Source organism: Mytilus galloprovincialis, chromosome 1, assembly GCF_965363235.1.
Source record: "Mytilus galloprovincialis chromosome 1, xbMytGall1.hap1.1, whole genome shotgun sequence".
Lineage (NCBI taxonomy): Eukaryota > Metazoa > Mollusca > Bivalvia > Mytilida > Mytilidae > Mytilus > Mytilus galloprovincialis.
This window is the reverse complement of record NC_134838.1, coordinates 108,824,678-108,851,646: the sequence shown is the minus strand read 5'-3', so window position 1 is coordinate 108,851,646 and position 26,969 is coordinate 108,824,678. Positions and strand designations below refer to the sequence as shown.

General features: G+C 31.1%; 1 protein-coding gene across 2 annotated transcripts; it reads left to right on the top strand.

Moving 5' to 3' along the window:
- Positions 1 to 1,764: 1,764 nt before the first annotated feature.
- LOC143050233 (uncharacterized) lies at positions 1,765 to 26,817 on the top strand. 2 transcript variants are annotated; one of them, XM_076223806.1, is made up of 15 exons: positions 1,765 to 1,854; positions 7,414 to 7,491; positions 8,050 to 8,094; positions 11,754 to 11,849; positions 13,391 to 13,453; positions 14,040 to 14,096; positions 14,899 to 14,946; positions 15,378 to 15,425; positions 15,977 to 16,033; positions 16,624 to 16,659; positions 17,164 to 17,745; positions 18,269 to 19,120; positions 20,377 to 21,228; positions 22,651 to 23,175; positions 26,664 to 26,817. In XM_076223806.1, exons 2-15 carry the CDS (start codon positions 7,444 to 7,446, stop codon positions 26,676 to 26,678), a joined length of 3,324 nt encoding a protein of 1,107 aa, XP_076079921.1. In that variant the 5' UTR covers positions 1,765 to 1,854; positions 7,414 to 7,443; the 3' UTR covers positions 26,679 to 26,817. The 2 variants fall into 2 exon arrangements, with proteins under 2 accessions (XP_076079921.1, XP_076079922.1); XM_076223807.1 differs by lacking the exon at positions 16,624 to 16,659.
- Positions 26,818 to 26,969: the final 152 nt, after the last annotated feature.

The window sequence follows — 26,969 nt, the reverse complement described above, 5'->3', positions numbered from 1 at the left end:
TCCCTCCCCCTTACCTGGGACAGTGGTGTAACAGCACAACTAACAATCAGTTGAAAAAGGCTAAAAGGCAGATGGATACAATTAGAAATACATCCTACAAAAACACAGTGCATGTGCGACGGGTAGCTTTCATACACTATCTTTGACTTTGCTTTCCTCTATATAGATTAATAATTTAATGTAAGTTAGTATGTTGGAGGCATCTATCCAATCGAACTTTTAATAAAGGATACCATAAAAACATTATTCTGCCTCGCACATTGACTTACGTCTAGAAATTGACAATGATGGTCGGTTGAGAACAAAACTTTACGACATTTTTTTTTATTAAAAATTCAATTTCTAATATTCAAAATTCCTTTTCTAATATTAAAGAATGATTTTCTAATACTAAATAATGATCTTTTAATATTAAAATATGATTTTTTTTTTTTATATAAATTCATTTTCATAAATCAGAAATTCATTTCTTTTAATATTTAAAAAAGTAGAGCTTTTCTTTTTTGACATTATAAAATGAATTCTTATATCAAAAATGATAGTAGAGGGGCATTATGTTTTCTGGTCTGTGCGTCCGTTCGTCCTTCCGTCCGTTCGTCCCGCTTCAGGTTAAAGTTTTTGGTCAAGGTAGTTTTTGATGAAGTTGAAGTCCAATCAACTTGAAACTCGGTTCACATGTGCCCTATGATATGATCTTTCTAAATTTAATACCAAATTAGTGTTTTGACCCCAATTTCACGGTTCACTGAACATTGAAAATGAGAGTGCAAATTTCAGGTTAAAGTTTTCGGTCAAGGTAGTTTTTAATGAAGTTGAAGTCCAATCAACTTGAAACTTAGTATACATGTTCACTGTGATGTGATCTTTCTAATTTAAATGCCAAATTAGAATTTTTACCCCAACTTCACGGTCCACTGACTAAACACAGAAAATAATAGTGTGATTGGGGCATACGTGTACTATGGACACATTCTTGTTTAATATTAAAAAAAAATGCTATTTTTGTCTACTTAAGTTGGCTTCCCAAACAACTCTAATTAAAGCTTATTCAATGACAAGCAGTTGTGGAATTTATATCCTAAATTATTATCTGACAAATTTGAAATCATTGAAAAAATTTAACTTGTTGAGATTTGATCAGTTAGCACGTATTTAACAAAAAGTAAAATCACAAAAATACTGAACTGGTAATATTTGAAATTGTATGCTATATATAATACTTACTAAATAGTAAATGGCAAAATCAAAAGCTCTACTACGCACCAAACGAACGGACACTCCTGAGCCGGCACAGGCACTTTCTCATGTAGAAAATGGTAGATCAAACCTGGTTTTACAGCCAGCCAAACCTCTCACTTAAATATGACAATCGCATCAAATTCCATTATGACAACGATGTGCGAACACCTCAGACAATAGATTTAAAAAAAAAATAAAAAAAAGTGACAAAGCAGTCAACAGTGTGCCATAATCTTTATAAACACTATAAAAACAAACAAAGAAATCGCAAAAAATCACAAAAAGGCATATAAACAAAGCACATTTAGCAAAAAAGAAAGATAAGAATACAAAAAAAAATACAATAGCACAATAACCGGATGTATAAGTACAGAGCCACGTCATATGTTTTAAAGAAGCACAAAAAGGCATATATACAAAGCAAATTGCCAAGATGAAAGACAAGAATACACACACACACAATTTTTTCTCAATTCATATTTGCCGCCAAAGAAATTTACTTCGACGGAAGTTTACTTCGTACGCCACCTGTTGGGAAGACCCGCTGGTATTCCTGCATCACAACAAACAGGCTTGTGGTTTTGTAGCCAGCTTTCCCATTAATATTCTTGCAGGGTAATGCTCAAATGTTTATTGCTTGCATAAAAATAAATCTGACTTAAATGTATTCCAAAATTGTACTCTCCTAAAAACAAACTGATATATAAAAAATGCAGACACCTCCCCCTTTTTGCAGCCTCCAGAAAAGAGATTTGGGGTTCTGATCCCGGATCCTGCTTACTGTTTTGTCAGATTCCTGTATCCCGCTTACACTATGTCTGTAAGCAATTGTCATTTTTGTGTAATTTCCCGGGTCCCGCCAGACTTCATTTCCCGTTTTCACATCAAAATAATTTGTATTTCATGTGTCTCGCTCATAAAAAGCGTCAATCCTGCGTCACGATTAGACTTCAATGAGACACTCTGATATCAATCGATGAACAATCCTACAAGTTTTATATTTTTTTTCGTCCAAATGACATTATTGGTAGTATTTCCTCAATCTATGAAATACATGATATAGACTTTTCTATTGGTCCTTTTTATTTAATTATTAGTGCCAATTCTTTTATAGTCCAAATAATTATGAAGTCTTGAAAGGCTATTATATTTTTTGCCTTGGACGCCTTGCATCGATAATATAATAGCCTTTCAAGACGTCATAATTATTTGGACAAATTCCTTTACAGTTCATTTGAAACTATACAACTTCTTTAACTTTATATACAGGGTAGTAGTCTCAGTTGTGAATAAAACCAATTTCAAGTTCCTCTTTATGATTAACACTAAATGGAGTAAACTATGTCATTGAACAATCAGCTCTCACATAAACATTGGGACATTTGAAATGTACTGGCAAAAAATCCAATGTGAATGTCGTCCACATGTATACTGATCCTATAATATATATACCATGTCGCTATTTTTAAATCTTCCACACTTCATCTATTTTGTGAAACTAAATATCGATGTCATACAACAATCATTTTTATTTTGTGGCGTAAGACTTTTTCCTGTGAAGTCACAATTTTACAGGATAGTTTTTAATGTCCAGTAAAGTTGTAATAAGGTGTAAAGTACAATGAAACATGGATTTATGTTGTTATTTTCAAATTTTATGCCACTGCTGGTTGTTTACCCGTAGCTGATCTGTCTCTTTGATAATATGTCCACATTGTTTATATCAAACAAACTTATGGCAATATTTACATGAAATTAAGTAAGTGTTTATCATTTATGAAATAAAAACTTTTATAACTGCATGTAGGTCATTTTATTCTATAATGAAGTTTTTATCAGTGCTTTTATCATGTTTATAGAATTTATCCCATATATGTTTGAAGTTGAAAGAGCAATAAAAAAGATTTATTATATATACATATAAGATACAACAAACACATACATGTACACTGCTGTGACCTCAGCAACTCAGGACTGTTTATCTACATAAATGTGTAGATGTTTTATGATTCTCAATTAAATATTCAACATTCAGTCTGCTACAGCAGATCAGCTTGACCATTTTCACAGAGAACAGCACCCTGTACTGTATTATATATGGACCATCAGATAAAACATGTAAAAAAAATAATTTGCATGTTTTTTTTATTGGAACATAATTGTCTTGGTGCTTTTAATTTATTCACTTTAACATCATGAACTAGATTCACTTTGGTCAAATCTACTTGATACACCTGTAAAAGTAATCTTCGCTAACCATGAGACATTTCTTTGAAAAATAAGTTGCAAAATAGAGGCTGATGATTCAAAGGCTACATGCGGAACTCTTTAAAGGAGACGTGACACAATTTTTTTTTTTTTTTTTTTTTTTTAATTAATTAATAAATATTGGTCAAATAACATATTGTAATAATTTTTTCTTGTCAAAACCTCATTTAACGGCCTTTTAATTGTCAAAGAATCCAGCGCTTGTCGTAATCTTTGATTTTTAATGAGATACCGGTCATGTGATTGTGATGATGTCAGTGGATACAATCTGAGAAAATGTCTCAAAAAGGACGAAGTCGATCATATTCCTGTAAAATTAAACAATGGACGGTGTTGACAGCAGTTTTCATGGCCATTCTCAAACTTTAGATATTCAACCGTATCAGTTTGAGCCGTTACTTGTTGAAAATAATCAAGTAGAAGATATAAATTCGTCATCCGACATTGAAAAATACAAAATTCTTGATCTATTATATATTAAGTAACTTTGTTACTAAAATTTATTCAAAATAGATATCAATAATGATCAAATAATTGTTATAAAAACAACATGTCAAAGTGGCTTGGTATCTATAAATGGCTTCATTGTGGCATGAATTATATCCTTTGCATGATTTAAATATAATTTTTTTTCATTAATCAAGCTTCATGAAAAATTTCCTAAACTCGAAAATGAATAAATGTAATAAAATAAAATATTTCAAGATCACTCTCTTATAATTTAAAAACAATTCTCAACAATCGTCATAAATTACCTATCACCTTACCAAGAGTGTTGGGTGTAAAATTTGAATTGCTAAAGCTGCCCCAAATAAATGTGTAATAAGAATGACATAACAGGGGGGGGGGGGGGGGGGGAGGTATTATAAGTAAGATTTAAAGAAGTTTTAAAACAGTAATATATATTCATATGTCTTTTTCTCCTCCATAATAATCCCATTGAAAATGTTCTATGAGTACTGGCTTATTTTTTGTGATATTTTTTCCGTGTGGTATATCCTCAGTCTATAAATTGTTTTGTATTTTGTGACTTCTCTTCAACTTCGACAAAGTTTGGCATAGGGGCCTTATATGGAAAGCTTATGGTATTGACGGAAACTTGTTGAATTGGTTTCAGGATTATCTACACGACAGAAAACAGAGAGTAGTAATGCATAACAGAAAGAATTAAAAAAACGATAGGCCATTGTGTAAAATTGAAACGTTTCATTTGTACGGCCCAAGGAAATTGAATATCATCTAATACAATTGAGATGTTCCCCTTCATTCTTAAACAATGATCTATTTAGAGCTAATATTATAAATTTATAAATGATCCTTCTTGTCATTGTGGGTCAGATATTGATGATGTCTACCATTACTTCTTTGTTTGTCCAAAATACACATTATGTAGAAAAACCTTATTCAATAATCTCAACTGGCTATCCGAAAACATTGTTTTAAATACAAAACTATTAATTTGCGGACACATGGAACTTTCGAATGAACAAAATATTCAAATTTTCAAACATGTTCAAAATTTCATAAAATGGTCAAACAGATTTTTTATGCCTTGATAGAGGTTATTGTTACTGGCACGGAACATCATTGTCATCATCAGTACACACGTCACCGTCACAGAATCATATGACTTTTCAAACTTTCTTTTTCTCTTTTTTACGTATGAAAGCTAGTATTATTCTATAAACTGTTTTCCTTATATGCATGTCCATTATATCATACTTTTATTGTAATTTTATATTGTATTATGGAGAAGACTTCATAAGTATGATTTACTTGTGTCTAATCCTTTTTGCTTTAATTTAGCAAGTAAAATATGTTTTAACTAACTCAGTCTATACTTATACATTATCTACTACTCCCAGGTCTGTATCAATTGGATATATCTGCATTATTTAAGTTAAAACTATGTTATTCATCTCCATGTCTTATGCAATATAAAGACTTGCATACATTCACTAGTCAAAATATTTGTTTCTCATTCAAGTCACCTTTTGCATATAATTTTTCACCACGATAACCTTGCATCAATGGTCTGTCATTTTAAAAGCATCACTTGATATCTCTTCACAATTTATTTTTTATTAAGAAATAAAATGATTTTTAATAAATAAATAGAATAGGTATAAGTACTAATAACTTATTGTAATACACCTTTCATACCTGCCTAATTTTTATTAGAAAACTCAGAAGGAAATTTATGTACCCACTACAGGTTATGTTTTAGTTATGGGGACTGACAGGCTTTTTTTTTTATTATTAATTTTTTACTTTAGAAGCAATTCTTCTTAATTCTCTATTTATTTTGCTTATCTAATATTATTATACTCCATTCTTTACTAAGTAAATTCACAAACACATTATTTTGTATCCGCCCCCTTTTTTAAGCTGCACTGTCAGTCCTCTTTTCTCTATTCTGTAAACCCCCATATCCGACAGTAAGGTATTGACTATTGTTTATTCAAACAGGTTAAACAGATATGCATTACGTAACTTATATCTGTAACCATTGCTCTAGTATATTTTCCAACCTCACATGTGCACCCAGCAGGTGATCATGGATGTACACAGATTCGACGCATGTTACGCAATAGTGCGTATTGACGATGTCATATATATATCACCACCCAGGGGCATGACACCTGTAGCTTTCAACTTCAAAGGTAACCCAGCACTGCACAGAAAGTGTGCCGCTTACCTGTAACTTCTGATCGATGTTGATGACTTTTAATTTATTATGTCATATTTCAGTGTAACACCTGCACACGTGAACAGGTGGTGAGGTACACGCAAGAGGTACACAATACCAAATTTTAAACATTGAGATATATTTGGCTATAAAATTATACACAAATATGACTAAACTATTAAAAAAATTATTAATAAGGGACACAAAAAATATTTGCGAAGAAAAAGATTTTTTTCTCCCTCAGCCATTCTCCGCTTCTCACAAGCTCCCCGCTTAGGTGGGGCTCAGCTGTTGTTGGTTGTGTCAATGGAATGTCAGGTACCGCATTTGGACGAAGTTTTGGCTTCATGGTAGGACATCCCTCGAGATTCTTCATAACTTCTGGGTCACGATCGTAACATGCATTTGTAAAGTGGGCGGAACAAAGTCTATGACTAGTGCTTGGTAGGAAGTCCTATCTCTTCCTGGGACTAGTCTGCGGGTTACTCAGAAAACGGATTTTTTTTTTTATCAAATTGTCCTTATGCCTATTGTTGCATCTACTGGCAGAACACAGAACCATTTTTGATCACTGTCATGGGTTTTGTTGGAAGATATTCGAATATGAAATTGCGCTTATTATGCCTTTACACCCGTCAGTCAAATATGATTGATGTAACCACTGACGTCACAGCCTCGTTCTGAGTGACTTCCGGGATTGAAATATGCATAATTAGTATGTCGACAGATCGATACATTTAAATTTTTTTTTTTTTTTATTTAAACGATAATTATATTGTTATCGATGTTTTTTGGGGGTAATTATGTATAAATAAATATTTATTTAAAAAAAAAAAAAAAAAAAAAAAAAAATCATGTCACATCTCCTTTAAGTCAAGGAAAAACTAACAACCCCTTGACTATAAACCAAAACGATAAAAAGAAAAATACCATATACATTGTAGGAAACTAAAGATTGCACAACAATAACCCCACCAAAAACTCGGTTGAACTGAAATCGAAGGTTCTCTGGAAAGGTTATAAGTTGTTCCTGTTCCACATATGGCACCTGTCATGTTGCAAGAACAAATCCTTTGTGCAAACTCAGTAATTTAATTATTCAGCTTCAATATGATACAATATCAATATCATGACAAATTTAAAAAAGTTGAAAAATATAATAGATGTAATTCGTTCTAGGCTTTGATATTAACATCTGCTTGCTTATTTTATTGTAGATAGTTTAACTACCACGCTTAGGTCTTAAAATGGAGGTAACAAACTGTCAAGATGAGAAAGAAGAATCAGACAATGATGTAAGTTTCTTGTTTATTTACAAAACGTGTACTACAACATTTTAAATATAATTTTCCCTTTTCAGAAATTTGCATCTTGTAATTAACTTTAAGTAGACAACAATCAATCAACCCCCTTTTGATGTTTTTTGCTTCATAATCTGTGTTAAGTTCAAAAGGAATTACTGAATATTATACAAAATTTCAGAAATGTCATTATCATGATTATGTGTTCAAAAAAGCTTTAAGTGTACATTGTAGTTTATTAAAAGTTTTATACTGAAATATGACTGAATGGTGAGTGTACACAATTTAAATAAATGTTCACTTAAACACATCTGCCGTACAGTTTTACAAAAAATGAAATATTATACCCATAAATTCATTAATTCTAGGTTAACATTAAATTTCTGAATTCTGAATGGATTTTCAAGTAAATCTGTGACTGTTGTGTTTATATATTATATAAATAAAAATCTGGCTGAAAAGAAGACAAATATGTTTACCTCATTTATTGTAACATACAATGTCAAGCAATGAAGATAAATGTCAAATCAACAGATGCATTGCTATTTTTAGACAAATCTAATCTTGGAACCAGATCCTGTGATTGGTATAGAAGAGGTAAGTTAATTGGACAACCTTAAACTGTTTAAGACAACCAGTATTTAATTTTAATGAAATAATGAAAAGTATTTGAATACTTGAGAAATTAGTGTGCACTATTGCTAAAAATATTCATCTCTAGATTATGCTATATTTTACAGCCAACAAACGAAAATTCCTTTTGGGGAATATTTAATTTCACTATTTGTGAGAGTTAGCATATGTGAAGTATTGCATAAATACATTCATGGTAGCCATTTCTATTCGTTCCAAAATCAGTGCTGATCTATTATTTTTATGTGAGTTACATGTATGTCACCTAATGAAAATGAATTCTTAAGAAAATTTACTTGTAACACTCTCAAGTGTACAATTCTTACTATATATTTATCAAACTTATATCAATGGTTCATGTCCGCAATATTTTTGACAAGTTCCTAAATAATAGCTGATCAACTTTTCTGTCTCTGCTTCTTTTTTGCCATTAGGAGTAAGACTGGTAAACTCAAAGTCAGAATAATGTGTTCAGGATAGAGTGTTATGTCTACATTGTACTTTCTTTGTGAGCATATATATACACGTTAAAAACATGGCTGATCTTGTCAGTCCAGTACAAAGACGGTTCATTTTGATCTAAAATCAACATCTTCTTATAAACAAGAGCTGTCAAAATGACAGTAAACCGGATTCTTTAACATTTATTTGTGTTCTGGCATTTATCAATATTACAAGGACCAAAACTCCTAATAGGTAAAATTTATGATTATCAATATAAAACTTGACTTCCATGTTGTCAACAATAACAAAATATAAACTAGATAGAAAATGACCCTCTAGCAGGACAAACTGTGTGCCCTTAATGCATAAAGTAAGAAAAAATTACTAAGTCCACCTACCTAGGATTTTGAAAATATCTAAAAAAAATGAATTTAAACTTTCAAGAACCGTAACTCCTGAACGGTAAAAGTCAAAATCGTCATTATTGAACTTGACCTCCATTTTATTGTCAGTAACAACATATTAAAATTTTAAAAGGTTTGGTTGAACGGTTCATGAGAAAATGCACGGACACAACATTTTTTAAACTTTCAAGAACCGTTACTCCTGAATGGTAAAAGTAAAAATCGTCATTATTGAACTTGACCTCCGTTATGTTGTCAGTAACAACATATTAAAATTTTAAAAGGTTTGGTTGAACGGTTCATGAGTAAATGCACGGACACAACATTTTTTAAACTTTCAAGAACCGTAACTCCTGAACGGTAAAAGTCAAAATAGTCATTATTGAACTTGACCTCCATTTTGTTGTCAGTAACAACATATCAAAATTTTAAAAGGTTTGGTTGAACGCTTCATGAGTAAATGCACGGACAACATTTGGTTGCCGCCCGCCCACCCGCCCGCCGTACATCCCCAAATCAATAACCGACATTTTTGACACAAAAATCCGGTTAAAAAGTAATCTAGTAATGTTACTCTTTTTGGGAAATTTGAAAATCACACTGCATAAGTTAAACATCACTTGATAATCTAATAAAAAAAACTTATTATTTACATGCTCACCATGCACAATATTCAGTATACAATATGAATCAAGTTCTCAATTTGTAAACTTTGGCAATAAAACCCAAAATTACTTACATTATAAGTATTTTATCGATCATTACCCAAAGTAATATAAAATGCACAAAGGACTTGTTTAGTATTGCATGCATTGGTTCAATAATTTCCTAACATTGTAATTACCAAAAAAACCATTTCAAATGACTTTAAAATGAAAAATGAAACAGTTCTGATCAGAATTATAGAAGAATATACAGTCAGGATTCTACTTCGTCAAAATTATCTCCCCATGACGACAGTTCATTTTCACAATCGTAGAAATGGAAGCCATTGTAGGGATGATGCGCTGCCAATTTTGCTCTTGAAAAACGATCAATGTATCACATAGCACCATTACGATCCTTAAATGTCAGTTGTTTTTAAAAGACAAATGTATCTACTAGCTAATGAGCATCAATTAATGATCTTGTCTGCATTGATTTAACTTAAAACTATTGTCTGATCGGTTTTCAGATGAAATTTTCGAAAATTCTTAAATATTTAAAAAAATTCTAATTAAATATTTCATGGAAGGGCAGACTAAATTTTTTCAGTGGTTGAAGATTATAAACCCTAGTTATCACACACAAAAAAATATATTTTTTCGAAGATATACATTTTCATCATCCAACTTAAAAGACTGTCGTCAAGTACTTTTAAGTAATAAAATAGCTATTCAAACACACCTACTCTGTTTTTGTGATTCATTAGATAGGTATTTCACTTGACCTATATATTTCATCTTTTTGTACTGTGACTTTTTTATGTTATAAAGTCAACCTGTAGCTTTGATATATAAAAAAATTCTTAAACATTTAAAAAAATTCTAATTAAGAAATATTTCATGGAAGGGCAGACTAAATTTTTTCAGTGGTTGAAGATTATAAACCCTAGTTATCACACACAAAAAAATATATTTTTTCGAAGATATACATTTTCATCATCCAACTTAAAAGACTGTCGTCCAGTACTTTAAGTAATAAAATAGCTATTCAAACACACCTACTCTGTTTTTGTGATTCATTAGATAGGTATTTCACTTGACCTATATATTTCATCTTTTTGTACTGTGACTTTTTTATGTTATAAAGTCAACCTGTAGCTTTGATATATAAAAATGATAGAATCTGAAGCGAGATGATATATCAAATACTCTTGCTTTGTACGTTTTAAAGACAAAATATACACCTTAAACACGCCCTAACATAAAAAGGTGTACTCGATTTTCTCTTTTCAATACAATATTGTTACCCATTTTTGGGAATTTTTTCTTGAGTCACATAATGGAAGGGCAGACACGAAAATTACTGAACTAATAGATTGATATGTTTTCCGTCCGTGGTATTTTTTATGCCCCATTTATGGGCATTATGTTTTCTGGTCTGTGCATCCGTGCGTCTGTTCGTCTGTCCGTCCGTTCGTTCTTCCTGCTTCAGGTTGAAGTTTTTGGTCAAGGTAGTTTTTAATGAAGTTGAAGTCCAATCAAACTTTGTACACATGTTCCCTATGACATGATCTTTTTAATTTTAATGCCAAATTAGAGATTTTCCCCCATTTTCACAGTTCACTGAACATAGAAAATGATAGTGCGGATGGGGCATCCATATACTGGGGACACATTCTTGGTTTTTTTTTTACATCAGAGGTTATGCATTATCTACATTCAACTTGATAGATACCTATGTCATTGACTTGATATCTAATTGTTCTGCATTACCATGTAATAGATAATTGAAAACTTGTGCAAATGGTGTTTTTAAAATAGAACACTTTGTAATTGAGAAGAAAATTGTCGATTTATTTGTTTCTATTAACTTAAGTAAGTAAGTAAGTAAGTATTTATTGCCTTCTCTAACAAAGAGATTTGATTCTTTTGTTCTATTTCAACTGGGTTTCCGCCTGTATATAGATAATGTAATACAGTGTAAAATAGAAAAGCAGCAAATACCAGATTTGAAACTTACAATATCTTAATAAATATAACATTGTTCTTAATACAATACATAATAGACTGGTACTCATAATTTACATTACTTGCATGTTTTACATAATCCATATATTTTCAATCCACTTAGTTACCAGATGATGAGGATAATGATGTTATTTCTGTTACTGAAACCCCAAAACCATTCCTGGAGGAGTCAACCGATTCAGAGCTTCCTGATCCAATGGTATGTCTTATAGTAAAGACAATGTGTAAACCTTAAAAAAATATTTTATTAACAGAATTGTAATGCAATGATTTTATCTTTACAAATAAAAATCAGTTAAAAAACCTAAGAAGGTAGCCAGAAAAAAAAAATAATTCAAGCAAGTCATAGTATTGTTGAAACTTTCTCAAGGCCTGAGCTGTTTTATTCAGTGTTAGACAAGGCCGTAACTACATTGAGGCAAATGTGGCAAATGCCTCATGATAGAAATTTAAAAAAAAAAAAAAAAAACTGAAACAAAAGATTGTCTTAATATCAAATTGTTTTCACGGAAAGTGTCAAGCAAGAAGCACGTTCTCTTCACTCTCGGGTGTCGCCCCTGCATGTTTTTCGTGATCCATGTTTTTATTTTACTTTTAGTTTTCAGAGTTGATGGTCTATTGTTTACCTATTGTTTGTACTGCTGTGTCCCGGGTTTGTCTTTTGTTCATTTATTGTTCTACTTTATGACTATAGTCTGAGTGTTGATTTTCATTTGTAAACGTGTGGTTTTGCAATGTTGCATGCCCACCGATGTCCAGACATTGTGCGAGAATTTTTTTTAAGGATATACTAAGTTTGTTTTTTTTGGTATATAAAACTTAGATAGCTGACATGGTTTAAATTAAAGAAAGGTCACCAATTTCCCGGTATCAAATTATTTAAAAAAAAAAACAATAATGTATTGCCATATGACCTTTTACTTTGAAGGGTTAAACTTGCATTAAGTCATGTTCAGACCCTTTAACAGAAATTAAAGGAATATGGAGTAAATGTGCACGAAACATATAATCGCACACAATCTTCAACAATAAAAGAATCATTAATACCGTAAAACAGGATCAAGAAAGTACCTAATGTCGACTTAAGCAGTACTAGCACTTAAAGTATAATACTGCACTGTCACTATATTTAAATCTAGTCATAAAAAATCACCAAAGTCTGAGCACAATACAAGACAAGAACAGACAGACAGATCCGCTATTAATGATTATGAGAATTACGATTTTTGCTTTATCCTACATATCGGTCTTTTAATGTTGTCCATAAAACTTAAAAGTCTTAAATTACAATGAATCTATGTTTTTACTTTGAGACTAGAATATTGTCGAAAAAAATAGTTAAAAATTAATTTTCGTTTCAATGGCAGAAAGAGTCTGTGAAACGCTCAGAATGCACGATTTTGCGTTATTTTTCTCAGAGCTTCTGCGGGTCTTGAGCGGCCCTTCGCAAAAAAATTTTACGATTACATTTTGCCTCACTATTAGAAGAGGATAGTTACGGCCCTGTTAGATTATATACATGTACCTTATATAGACTTACCTATAATTTAAACATTGTTTAATCTTACTAGAAATGATACATGGAACAGAAATTTTATTGTAAAATAAGAGTAACTCATAGTAGAACAAAAATAATTCAGTTTCATTAAAAAAATTATAAGATTAATAACTACTTATATCTTAAACCTTAGCCAATTTAAATCTATTGGTATGCATTCGTTTTATATGTTATCTTTACAGTTACAAGAACCTACCAGCACTGGACGTGGAAGACCAAGGAAATCAGATACTCCTAAAAAACTTGTTAGTATAAATTTAATAAGTGTTTAAGGGTAATCAATATAGTTTGAAGGGGGACAAAACACAAAGATAAACATTCCATGTTTTGTTGTTGTAGTGTTTGTTTATGATGAAGTCTAAACAACTGAATATTATCATGTTTATAGTTCCTTAATTTATAAACATTAACTCAAAAGCAGGAGTGATAATTGGTACAGATTAAAGGGGTCAACTTCCTTAACAGGCAGACATTTTTTTTTAGCTCATGGGCCAATGTGTTGTTAAGTCTGCCTTATCATGTTGATGTATTACAAAGCATTGTAAATTATTCAACCAATATGTCCTGTAAATATTATACACTACAAAAGCACCAATTGATTTATCTTTAAAAAAAATGTCATTGAAGCTGACATTTGGAAATTACCGGTACAACATTCATGTATAAGTTTTCTTTAATGTCCATAATTACCAGAACTTACAACATTGATTACAATTTTATTTACTGTCAAAATCAATTTCAGAAAGTATCAAATGTTTTAATGCTACAGTGTGCTATTATACACTTAAATATATTAAAAATTGATTGATATTGTAACTTGTTTATTTACAGGATGATGTACAACAATCCGACAGGGAAAGGAAAACAGATTTTATGTTAGTTACCCCAGTATGTGTAATACCAAAATATATCATATAACACTAGCTTCACAAATATTCTGTCCAATTTGTATAAAAATGGTGCTCCTGTTGTTCTTTTTATTCGTTGTCATTTTCATGAACATTGAAACCTAGGCTAATAGTTTGACTCCTATGCATTTAGCTCTGTCTTTGGGTATGAAGCTGTCAACTTTTACTTGTCATCTGTAGTTATTTTTTTGACATAACTAGACATATTATAGTTTACTATATTTTTTTTGATTGAAATGTTCTGTTGATATTTGCCTTTGAAAAGGAATTGAATATCAGAGGCATTATTAAAAGGAAAAATGTAAATTTAGACAGATATTTCAAACCATGACTACAATTATACAACTTAATATGCATCTAAAGGGCAATGCAAAGTCTTCAATATTATTACTTGTTCTATAAAAGTTGTAAATGAATTAAACAGAAGCAATCAAAGATATATTTTGTATTCTCTAAATATTTTGAGCATTAAGATAAGGCAAACACTAATTATGTTTCTGTCTTCGAAGGGCACAGTTATGCTCAAGGAGCATAATTGACTTTGTCAACAATCCACTCTTACTGTGACGTAATAGCATATGTATAGTGACTGATTTTGGAAATGTTATTGAAAATGTGTCAATTTGAAAGATGTCTATGTCTGCTACAATTTATGGAGACATAGAAAGCAGACACACAGTAGAAAATTTGATATAATTTCAATGAAAACAAAGTTCCATGTCAGAATTTAATATGTAATTCTTCACCAATATACAAGTATATTAACTTATGTATTTTTTCAGTCTTTAAAAAGAGGAAGAGGAAGACCTCCAAATCCATTCAAACTACCTGTAAGTAATAATTTACCTGTAAGTAATAATTTTTGAGAAATTTTAAAATATTTGTAACAAAATATATCATGTACTATTACCATTCACACATAGCTAATACATTTATTAATATTTATTTTCACATAACTAACCACAATCTGTTTTTCTGGATGTAAGCAGTGGTGATTGAAAGCGGTAAATGATCATCCTTTTTGAAAATGGTATTGCAATATCTTTTGCAAGTCTGAAGAAAGAAAAGATTTACCAAACAGCAGCCTAAAATTCAGAAGTTTAACAATATTTATTTTATTAGAAAGTAATGTAAACCTTTTTTACATTCACAAACTAAAAACAACTTTATGTAGATTCAGATTGTATAGAATTAACTCAGGTTTATAATTTATTGATAATTTTTAGCAGTTTTTCATAAGATTGATAAAATTTTTTTGTAGAAACCAGATGGTCCAAAACAAAGAGGAAGACCAAGAATTCATCCTCCGGTAATTTACCATATATTTAAGTATTTAGAAACTTGTTGAAGTCTTTTCATTGCTATATGCTAAAATTGAGAATGGAAATGGGGAATGTGCCAAAGAGACAACAACCCGACCACAGAGCAGGTCTTCAATGCTAGTTTACATATTATGGTAAACCGTTGTCCATCTGTCTCTCCATGTCCAACATGTCCGACAATAACTCAAAAACAGCATTGAATGTGCACAATTCAGTTCAGGTAGTAAATAATAATAACATTTCTTGTAATTACATTGTTTATATGCTAATCTTGAACCTGCATAGTGGCTTGTTTTCAAGCTTGAACATTTTTTCTTTCAATGCCTGCATTTGTGATCAGATTTTGTATGATGTTTTTATAGAATTTTCTGTTTGCATATTTCTTTTGATATATACTTGTTCAACCTACCTTGTTCAACCATCTCATGTCAAAATGTCATGATGGACCTATCTTGATGTTTTATTATATGATAAATAATATTAGATATTATTATAAGTTTATTATATAATAAGATTTCTTAATTGGTATATTTTGCAGAAAATACCCAGTGGTAGAGGTCGGGGAAGACCAAGAATACACCCTCCTAGTCCTCAGGTACATATAACTTTGTTCCGTTGAGTATATTTTTATGACCCATTCATCCTTTAGTATGTCAGTCTTGGTTTTGTCATTACAAATCTGAAACCACACAACAGGATTTCACAAAACAAGGACATACTGTGAAGATGAGCATATCGAAAGGAAATTATGATTTATTTTTTTCCCTAGGAGTATGAGTGTGCTCACAAAGGTTCTTAGATGTAATCTATATAAATCTTCATAGAATTTTAGGTTTTAATGAAGTCTTAAAGGTTTTGACATTAGCTAAAAATTCCCCTACATTCTTTTAAAGGTATAAATAAAATGTTCAATCCGATGTGTTTCGACAGTAACATAGCATGTTAAAGTTTCCTATCTATAACTCTTCAAAGGCAGACTCTTGATAACAATATTTCTGACCCAACCAGATATAAGGTTTGATTTACATGTTTTATAATTTGATAATAGAAAAATAATGAAATTTTTACTTGATTTATTTGCGCAAATATCTGTGAAAAATCTCTTCAAAATTAAAATAAGAAGTTTAGATGCATGCACTGTAGGTTGTAGAGAAATTTCTGATTGGTTCAATATATTTTTTTTAGTCAGAGGGTAGGAGATTTTCAAGACCATTTAATATGGTAAGAATTTTACTTTCTATAATTTAAATTTTTATTGTTTTTTTTGCTTTTTGTCATGTAATATATACAAATTCTCTATAAACCATCATAGACAGAATAAGAAATCACAAATCATTTTGTTCACAAATACATAAAATTTGAGAAGGATTTTTGGTATAAAGATATAATAAAAAGGAAATAGAAATGTTTGCAGACAAGTGATTCTTGTAAACTATTTAAAAAAATTAGAAAAATTATCAACATGATAAAATATCAATACAAATACTCCAACAAAATGCTTCACAAACCTAAAGATCAGTCAATTCGAACATCAATTCAGTTGCTTGACCAATAAACTGTTAATTAATGACTATTTTATTATTTATTTGCCTTTAATACAATGTATTATAAATAAGACTGAATAATAGAAAATCTGTTGCCATCAATATTTAAATGTAATAAGGATTTATTATTTCAATTGCATGCACATTTTAATTTTAATGCATTTGTTTTCCTTTTCTTTAGACTAAATCACTGGAAGTAAGATTAGTGAAGTGTACAGTAAGAGATAGTTTAAAGAAGAAAGGTAGACCTCCAGGTTCTAAAAATAAGAAGAAAGTTAAATCCTTAAAGGATGTCATCAAAAGACCCAGAGGCAGACCTCCAAAATCTGATAGCAGTTTAAAAGTTACTTCAAAAGAAACCAAAAGTCAATGTATTTCAAAAGAATCGTACAGTAAATTCACATCAAAAGAATCTATGAGTTATCAAGATTTTGTGAAACAAGTAAATGAAGAGTTGTCTGCTATCAATGGTACAAGCCTGGAAGAGGATATCACTGAAAACAATGATACAACAACAGAAATGGAATACACTGATGATGAAAGGGACGATACTTACTCTGATGATGAATGGACAGATGGTAATATGTTTCATGAACTTCAGGAAGATCAGTCACCATCACCAAAACGTCGTGCTGGAAGGCCTCCAGGTTCTAAGAATAAACCTAAAGATGAAAAGCTTTTATCCCAAAAGAAAAAGAACCAAGGACGTGGAAGACCAAAGAAAGAAAAACGAGGCAGAGGAAGACCCCCTAAATCTTTACAAGTATTGTATTCAGTTTATTTATATTTAAATAATCAAGATTATACACCGTTGTTTATTGAAGTTTTGGGCTTTTGTTAGTTTGGCATGTTTTGTAAGTTCACCTGTGACACACAACAGGTCAGATTAAAAACTGTTACTTCTATTTTGAAAGGTTTCCCAAATAAAAAATCTATTTGTTTCAAGCATACATTCTTCTTTGTTGTTACTGGTATATTATAATAATACTGATTTGATTTATCACTGTAAAAAGCATTTGAATATGAAACTTTTGTAAATGTTAAGTGCAAATAGAATTCGGTAACATTCTTTTGATATGTATATGTTCATCAATTATAAGTTGTTGACATTCAATGTGTCTCCAGCATCTGTTACAGACAGAAAAATTTAAAAACAACTTGTAAGGACTTTGTGGTTAACTAAGTAATAATTTAACTGAAAAAGTCACATATTTGAATCAATAAAAGATGTCTGAGAGCCAGATATAAATATTTTCTGTGGAAATAAAAAAATATTTTAATTACAGATATCAAAAGAGGAATCACCCACTGTTAAAAAACCTGGTAGACCTAAAAGTTTGGGGGAGAACGATGAGAGTAAAACACGTCTGTGCAAGGGAGATGTTAGTTACACAGAAGCTGTGGAAGATATCATAGTAGAAATATCAGACAGTGAAAATGAATATATGTCGGAGGAGGAAGAACAGCCAGTAAAAAGAGGCCGTGGGAGACCTCCAAAACAAGCTTTTAGTTACACAGATGATGTGCATGATATAGAAGAACAATCTGACAGTGAATATGAATATATGTCTGAGGACGAAGAAGAACAGTTAGTTAAAAAAGGCAGAGGGAGACCTAGAAAAGTTAGAGATGAGGTCGGAAAAGTTCATTCAATAAAGAAAAGCCCTGGGAGACCTCCAAAATCTTATTATGGGAAGAAAGAAGTACATTCAGTAAGTAGAGGTAGAGGCAGACCTCGGAAAAATGCTTATGAGGAAAATCAGGTACATGCAGTGAAAAAAAGTCCTGGGCGACCTCGAAAAAATCCATATGAAAAGCAAGATGTTAGTTACACAGAGAGTGTTGGAGATATTTTTGAAGAAAAACCTGACAGTGAAAATGAATATAAATCTGAGGAGGAACATGAACAGCCAGTCAAAAAAGGTAGAGGGAGACCTAAAAAAATAAGTGATGAGAAACAAGATTCACAGCCATTGAAGAGAGGTCGTGGGAGACCTCCCAAAAGTGACCATGATGACCAAAATATACATCCATTGAAGAGAGGTCCTGGGAGACCTCCAAAAAGTACTAATTCACCTGGGAAGAGAAAAAGAGGTCGACCATCTTTATCTGAAAACAAAAAATTAAGATTAAGCATTGTAAGTTCGTTATCTGACTTGCTGAAATTGCTTGTGTAATATAAAATATTACTTAATGAGTTAACACCTCAAACCAGTAAAGTTTTAATTAATGAAATGTGGACTTATGTCATTGAGGCAATTCTTTACTACATACTAAATATCTGATGTTTGAGTTGTCAAATTCAAACACGAGGGTAAAACCCGAAATTTGGCAAACTACATTAAATACTTCTTTGTAGGCATTCAAAAGACTCATTTCAATTCAAAGAAGATTTTGTAATGCAAATTTATTTTAATAGGAGTACACATGGAACCTTAAAGAAAAAGGTTCCAGCCATGTACAATGATGTAATGATCAGTTACACAGCTACTTTTGCATAGGTACTATTTCTGTACTAAAAAATGCAGTACTGGAAATTTACTTTTAATATTTAATACTATTTCTTTACTCTAAAACTAATGTAACATTTAGGTACTTGTAATTTACAGTACTTGATTTGTACTAAATATTTTGGTAGAGAAATAATACAATATTCCATGTTTGAAAATCATAACTTTACATGTAAGAGATTTGAAATAAAAAAAACCTTTCAAAAAGCTGAAAATGTAACAGTAGTAACCAAAAATCTGTAGTACCTAAATTTCTAGTACAAATAAAGTACTGTAAAATACAGGTACCTAAATATTACAATAATTTTAGGGTAACAAAACAGTACTGAATTTTAAAAGTAGATTTTAAGTACTACAAATTTTTAGTACAGAAATAGTACATATGCAAAAGTAGCTGTGTACTTCTATGATATTTATTTTATCAGTTGACATACAGCTGACCTATCTACCCCCTGCCATATGAAATACATTAGTCATTTCCAACTGTTCTTGCCGATATTGAACTGAAACTATACTTCGATTCACTAACTTGCATGAATTGGCTTCTGTTCATTTATTCATAACTTTTGTAACATATCACTCAGCTTATGTTTTTGGATTTGATATTTGGTTTGGCATTTTTAATGTTCAGTTGTACCATGGTAGCAATTTTTAGATTTACATGACAATCACTTCCTGTTTGACAATAATTTGAATCATTATTTTACTTACTAAGTAAGCAAGTTTTCATAAATGTTCAATAACTAAAGATAGAATATTGCATGCATTTTGTTTTTATTATCATTTGCTATTAACTGTCAAAATTGTCTTATCAAACTAAACATATGTTTTGTTGGAAAATAACATGCAAGTGTTAATCTACTAACAAATGAATTTTTATTTAGCCAGGAGTAACAACTCCAAGGAAAAAAGAAAATAAGAAGGAAAATGAGGATCTAGTCATAGGCAGGAGGTCCAAAACACATATAAACTATGCTGCATTGGCAGAGGGGTTGGACATTGAAGACAAAGAGGAAGATTTAGTTAGTTCTGAAGATGACACAGACAATGATAATTTCATCCACAAGCCTCATTTTGAATATAAAATGGGTAGTGGGGATGTGTCTTATACACATTCTGAAGACAGTGATTTAATTAAAAGTTTGTCAGGTAAAGAAGAGGAATTCACAAAAATAATTAATGAAAAAAGAGGCCGTGGTAGACCCAAAAAAACTGACATTATACGTCCTGAAATAGCATTAAATAGCAATATAGACTTAAACTTTTCTGAAAAAAGGGGTCGAGGGAGACCAAAAATTTCTGAAAGAAAGGGTCCTGGCAGACCAAAGAAAATTGCCAGTTTTATTAGTGATGATTCACAAGAGAAAAGTTCTGCACCAGAAAAAGTTTCAAAACGAGGTCGAGGGAGACCTAAAAAAATAAATAATAGTATAGATCTGACTAGTGAAGATGACTTTGAACAATGCAAACAATCTTCCAGTAAATCAAACATAGATCAACATGGAGTTATCAAAAGAGGTCCTGGTCGACCTAAAAAGGTGGCCCTGACCTTGGATATGACATGTGACGAGGAGGATGGAACAGGTATCAGTGGTATTACAATAGAGGGTTGGGAAGGATTTGCTGGTGGTATTCATCAATCAAAGGAATGTCCAATAGATATATTGTGTAATGGTTCATTGCCCAAAGAAGAACAGGATGATATAGCAAAATGTCCTCCAGATTCAACAGAAGTAGTAAGTTACGTAACAAATAAGAAGATGTGGTATGATTGCCAATGAGATCTTTCCACCAGAGACTCAATAATGTAGAAATAAGCAACTATAGATAACTTAATGGCATTCAACAATGAGCAAAACCCAAACTGCATGGCAAGCTATGAAAGGCACCAGGGGCAGTTCCAGCCATTTTAAAAAGGGGGGGTTCCTTACTCAGGACAAAGGGGGGTTCCAACTACATGTCCCCATTCAAATGCATTGATTGTAAAAAAAAGGGGGGTTTCCAACACCCGGAACCAACCCTGCTGGATCCGTGCCTGGGTACCTTAAAAATGACTAAATATTTACTTTTTTTGTACATTTGCACAAACTTCATTCAAGATTTGGTTCCGTTTTTCAGCTTATGAAATATCTCTCAGAATTAAGTCACAATATGCATTAATATATTTTTCATCATCTAAAGTAAAGCAGATGTTTGTAGTGCATTATAGTGAAGTAACACAGGTTTCTGAATATAACTAAAAAACCTGAAAGATCAATTTAAAAAAAATTCTTTGACATCATAACTGACAACAGACGATCTAAGGATAAACAAATTGCAAATTGTCAACTTTCGAGAAATATTGAAATTGAAATGCTGACTTAACCGAATTTAATGAGAAAATTTATTACAATGGTCAATTATGAAGTTTATTTAACGGATTGATGACCCATCTGATGCTGATAAGTGGATAATCTGTAATCACAACTTATTACACCTGCTGTAAATGTTAATTAGCTGAGGGTCATAAACTTGTCATAATAATGAAGACAGGTAGAATAATTGTATTTACATCAAAATATGGTGAAAACACAGGGTGTCTTAAAAAAGGGCATAGGGCATGAAAAAAAAACAGCACAGGGCGGCACTAGGGATAGGGCGGGAGGACTGCATTGTGAAAACGACCTAGCTGAAACACTGAAATTATTTTTGCATCACAATAAATTAAAAAATGTTTGCCTTACTGATACTTACCAACCCTAATTATTTTTCTTCAGCATAATAGCAGAAAGCCCATATTATTATTTAATGTAAAATGCCTTATTCATCAGTTATTACGCAGAAATCTTGAGTAATCTTTCAGCAGAGAATTTCAACAGTGCTTGTTTTCTGGCAATAAAGTTGTAAAAAAAACTAGCTACATGCAATCATGAAACAGTGTCACCCACTAGATTATTTTTTTTTAATCAGCTTAACTAACACCTTTGATATTGTACAAAATATATAGTGTTTGCAACTAAGGTGGAAAACTTTTAGAATTATAAAAAAATCTTTACTTTTAATGATTTTGAAACGGATATACATGTATAACTAATGCCAGTAGAAGCAAAAGAGATGTATTTCATACCCATCGTTCACAAATATTTATTATAAATTGTATATTTTAATATTTCTTTTAGTCAAATATAGATTCAACTGATGTTAGTGAAATAAATACAAGCAGACAACCAGTAAGCTATATAGACGATGTAACGATTATTGATTCAAACAACCTAGAGCTAGAACCATCACCTAAACCTGAGGAAAACTCAATACAAAATAAGTTGGAGAACATTGCAAAACAGATCAATTCTAAAACAACAGAATGTACAAAATTATCATCAAATGTAGACAGCTTAACACAAAATATGATTATACAACCACTAACTATAAACTCTACATCACAACTGGTAGCTATAACTGATTCACAGCCAATTTGTAATAACAATTCTGCTCCACAAGTAGTGATGATAAACTCTACACCACACCTTCTAGTGAATTCAACACCACAGATAGCCACATCAAGTTCTGTGCCACATATGGAAATAAAGGAATCTAGTTCATCTTCAGTGGTAACAGAAGCTGTTGTGCCACAGGAAAACGTGATTTCAGAAACAATAGCACAGAGTTCAGAGCTTGGTCAGGTTTCATCATTGTATCTAGATGTAAGTTTTTTGTATTAGTATTAAAACAAATACCGTTAATTGGGTTATTTTGGTAGTAGCTTTATTTTGGTTTATTTAGTGCTAAAATTAAACACAAGAAAAAAAAGCAAACACTAAATATTGAAATGCCAAAATCCAGGGCTGGTATGACAATATCCATATGTTAATTGCTGGGGGAAATATCATCTGTTATTAGATCTTCTGTATATTTCATATAATTTTACTGAGTATATGTAGCCAATTCTGCAAAGAAATACTGGGTATAATTTGACAACAACACTTTATAATGTTTATTTAATTGTCAATGTTCTGAAATCGTTAAGAAAACACAATATGAATTTGTATTCACATACATGGGCGTTTTTTAATAAAAACGTTCTTTCTTGTCCTAGCCACTTTTGAAAAAATGTGTTTGATCTTTGCAAGTAATTTTTTGTGCAGTCAGTACATTGAATTAGATTTAACATTTTTAAACAAAGAAACAGTTTATTTTTTAGAGGGTTGATAAGATATTGATTCCTGAATGGTCCAAAACAACCAAAATGGCATGTCCCTAGACTGCCTGTTCAACATTCATACTCTAAAATATTGTAAAAGAACGTAGAAATAAATGTTATTTTTACTTAATATAAGTTCTTTAATAATTCAAAAGTATGATTAGAGCCAACATATTTTAATAAACAGCTTTTAACATAGGATTTTTAATTTCAGAAGGTGTGACCCTGACAAAATGTCCACTACGAAACAGTCATTAAAATTTGCTAATAAACAGTTTTATAAAATCAATGTAATTTTGTTTGCAAGAGATATAAACATTAGGGTCTTACAAAAGAAGTGATGCTTTTATAACGGCAATTAAATTGTTGGTAAGAAAAATTGAGCACATTAAATGGACCAGAGTGATACCTTTTTTTGTTAATGTCCACTACGAAACGGGTCAAATCTCCTTCAGTATCTGGTTTTAAAATTATGAAAAAATATCAGTGTACAGCTTAATACATGCTTTGTTGAATACAATCAGTCTTGTTACTATTGCAGTATAGGGATTGTGGGGAAAAAATAAAACATATGAATATGTCCCCTACGAAACAGTCACCTACTAAACAAGTATGGGAGAAAAACGTTTCGTAGTGGACACTACCACTAACTACCATGCAGTCTTTTTTTTACTCTTTTTTTTTTAATTATATTCATGCAAAACAAATAACAAGAGTTAGTTTCATGTGATTTTTATCATGTTTTTATTAACATAGAATAGGGTTGATGTCAACTACGAAACTTTTTGTCCACTACGAAACAGTTTTGTCAACTACAAAACGCATCAAAATGTCCACTATGTAACATGAGTTGTACCTTCATATGTGAAGTTCTTTCTAATCTTTATCGATAAAAAATGGTTCTCCAATTCAGAAAAAAAAATGACATTTTCTAGTATATAAAGTAAACAAACTGGAATGTCTATAGGAAACATTTAAAATTGCAATAATATGTGTGTTAAGAAGCAGTTTCGTAGGGGACAAAAGTCCCCTACGAAGCAGTACACAAATTATGAAAATTATATCATTTTAAAGAGTATTTAAGATTGCACTTTTTGTTTACAAACAGGTCTATAATAGAGGTTTCCAAAATAGCTCTTGAAAAAAACCCATATGTGTCCTAAATATGCCAGGCTATTGCTGATTAAACACCATTATTGATCATTATTGATAATTAGAATATAAAAAATCATTGTAATTCTTTATCTTCTATTAAGGTAGCACAATACAAAGATTTTTCATCCCCAATCAGATACCTTTCAATTGATGTAATTCCACTCATCTTTCATTAAATTTTATAAATGAGGTACCAAAAGAAAGAAGAAGGATTAATCTTTCAAATTGTAATAATTTCATTATGACATAATTATTACATAATTAATTGTTATGTAATATGTTGTCATATTGTGATGTCCATACTTGAATGAATTTAGCTTCTTTGTTATTCCTTGCATCCCAAAATATTTTGTAGATTCTTGCACAACACAGTTTGACCTCCAAAACTGTGTCTCAGATTTTTCCTATTGCATTTCATTCTCTTATAAATCTTCAATGAAGTTTGCGACATCAATTCATAAGAGACCACTAAATTCAATTGGGTATAAAATTTGTTCTATTGATGTTTTTGGAAATCTGAGACACAGTTTTGGAGGTCAAGCTGTACATGTGTTGTACAAGAATCTATAAAATATTTTGGGATGCTATGAAGAACAAAGACTCTAAATTCATTCAAGTATGGACATCACAATATAGCAACTAATTACATAATAATTAATTATGTAATAATTATGTCATAATGAAATTATCACAATTTGAAAAATTAATCTTTCTTTTTTCTTTTGATACCTCATTTATAAAATATAAAGAAGGATGAAATGAATTACATCAGTTTAAAGTTGTCTGATTGGGAGTGAAAAATTCTTTGTATTGTGCTACCTTAATAAAAGTACTGCCAGAGACATACATATTAAAATTTAAATCCTTGATCATTAATCATTAATCATTGTAGTTGCAAAAGAGATAATGATTAAAATTTATTTTATATGATTTTTGTAAAAAAAATAATTATCTATTCAAAAGACCTTTTGTTTAGCGTTCAACCCCGAGATACAGAATTATTTGCAATTGCATTCTTATCCGTTCCTCGATTAGTTAACTTTGTCTTGTTTCTAGTTTGTGAAGGCCATTGATATTTTGTCATAACATTAACGGGTAGATAAGGACAAATATGAATGAATTCGCACACTTATATTGTTCTAAAATTAAACACATCAATTGGACGAAGCACAAAAATTAAACACACCAAAATAAAACACATCAATTGGAAGAAGCACAAAAATTAAACACACCAAAATAAAACACATGCTTTTTGAGTGAAAACCGCCAAAATTTCCCAATATACGGTATAGTTTTTTAGACAACTTTTATAATACCACTAGTAGCTGATGATGGCATATCATTTGATAGAGTTGAGTCCCTTATTTAAAAACTACTTTCTTGTTCAATATACATTTAATTAAGCTTAAGAAAAGACTTTTAGTGATTTATTTTTTATTTCATCTTGCACTATGGGCCAGCAGAGCTATGGCCATCACTTGATGTCTTTATTAATATTTGAAATATCTCGTAAGAAAACACAGGCACTCATTTACATCAACTTTGGTCAGAAAAATATCTGAATTAATTGATTGATTATTGGTAGCTTAAAGTCCAGTGGTAAATTTTTTTAACGCATGTTCAGAACAATATCTTAATGAACATAAAGTACCAAAACCTTCTTATTTTAGACATTGGTCAATTCATAAACATGAAAAGAATGCACCATACAAGAAACCTCGCCCAAGCTTTTTTTGTGCTGAGGTGACTTAAAGCAACCACCAATCAATCATCCATACAAGAAGCTCTAAACTTTGAATTACTGACATGTGATAATCAATTATTTCTGTTTTTCAGGTGTCCATTTCCTAGCCATCCAGTAAGGGAAACAAGGCAGGGCAGCTTAAAGGTGGAATAGAACTACAATATATTAGTATTCTGAGCAATGTTTGCATTTAATTACATATTACAGCTGATTTCAATGAGTATGTAGCTACAGGTAATATCTTTGGTTAGCTTCTTGCTAGCTGAACCGTGAAGTCATTGTTAGGTAAGGTATACTACCCTTCTTTAGAAGTAGCCTAGTCCTACAGACAGATAGATTTGTTGCACTAGTCTACTCTTAAACGAGGTTAGTTTACCTAACCTAACAATGACTTCACG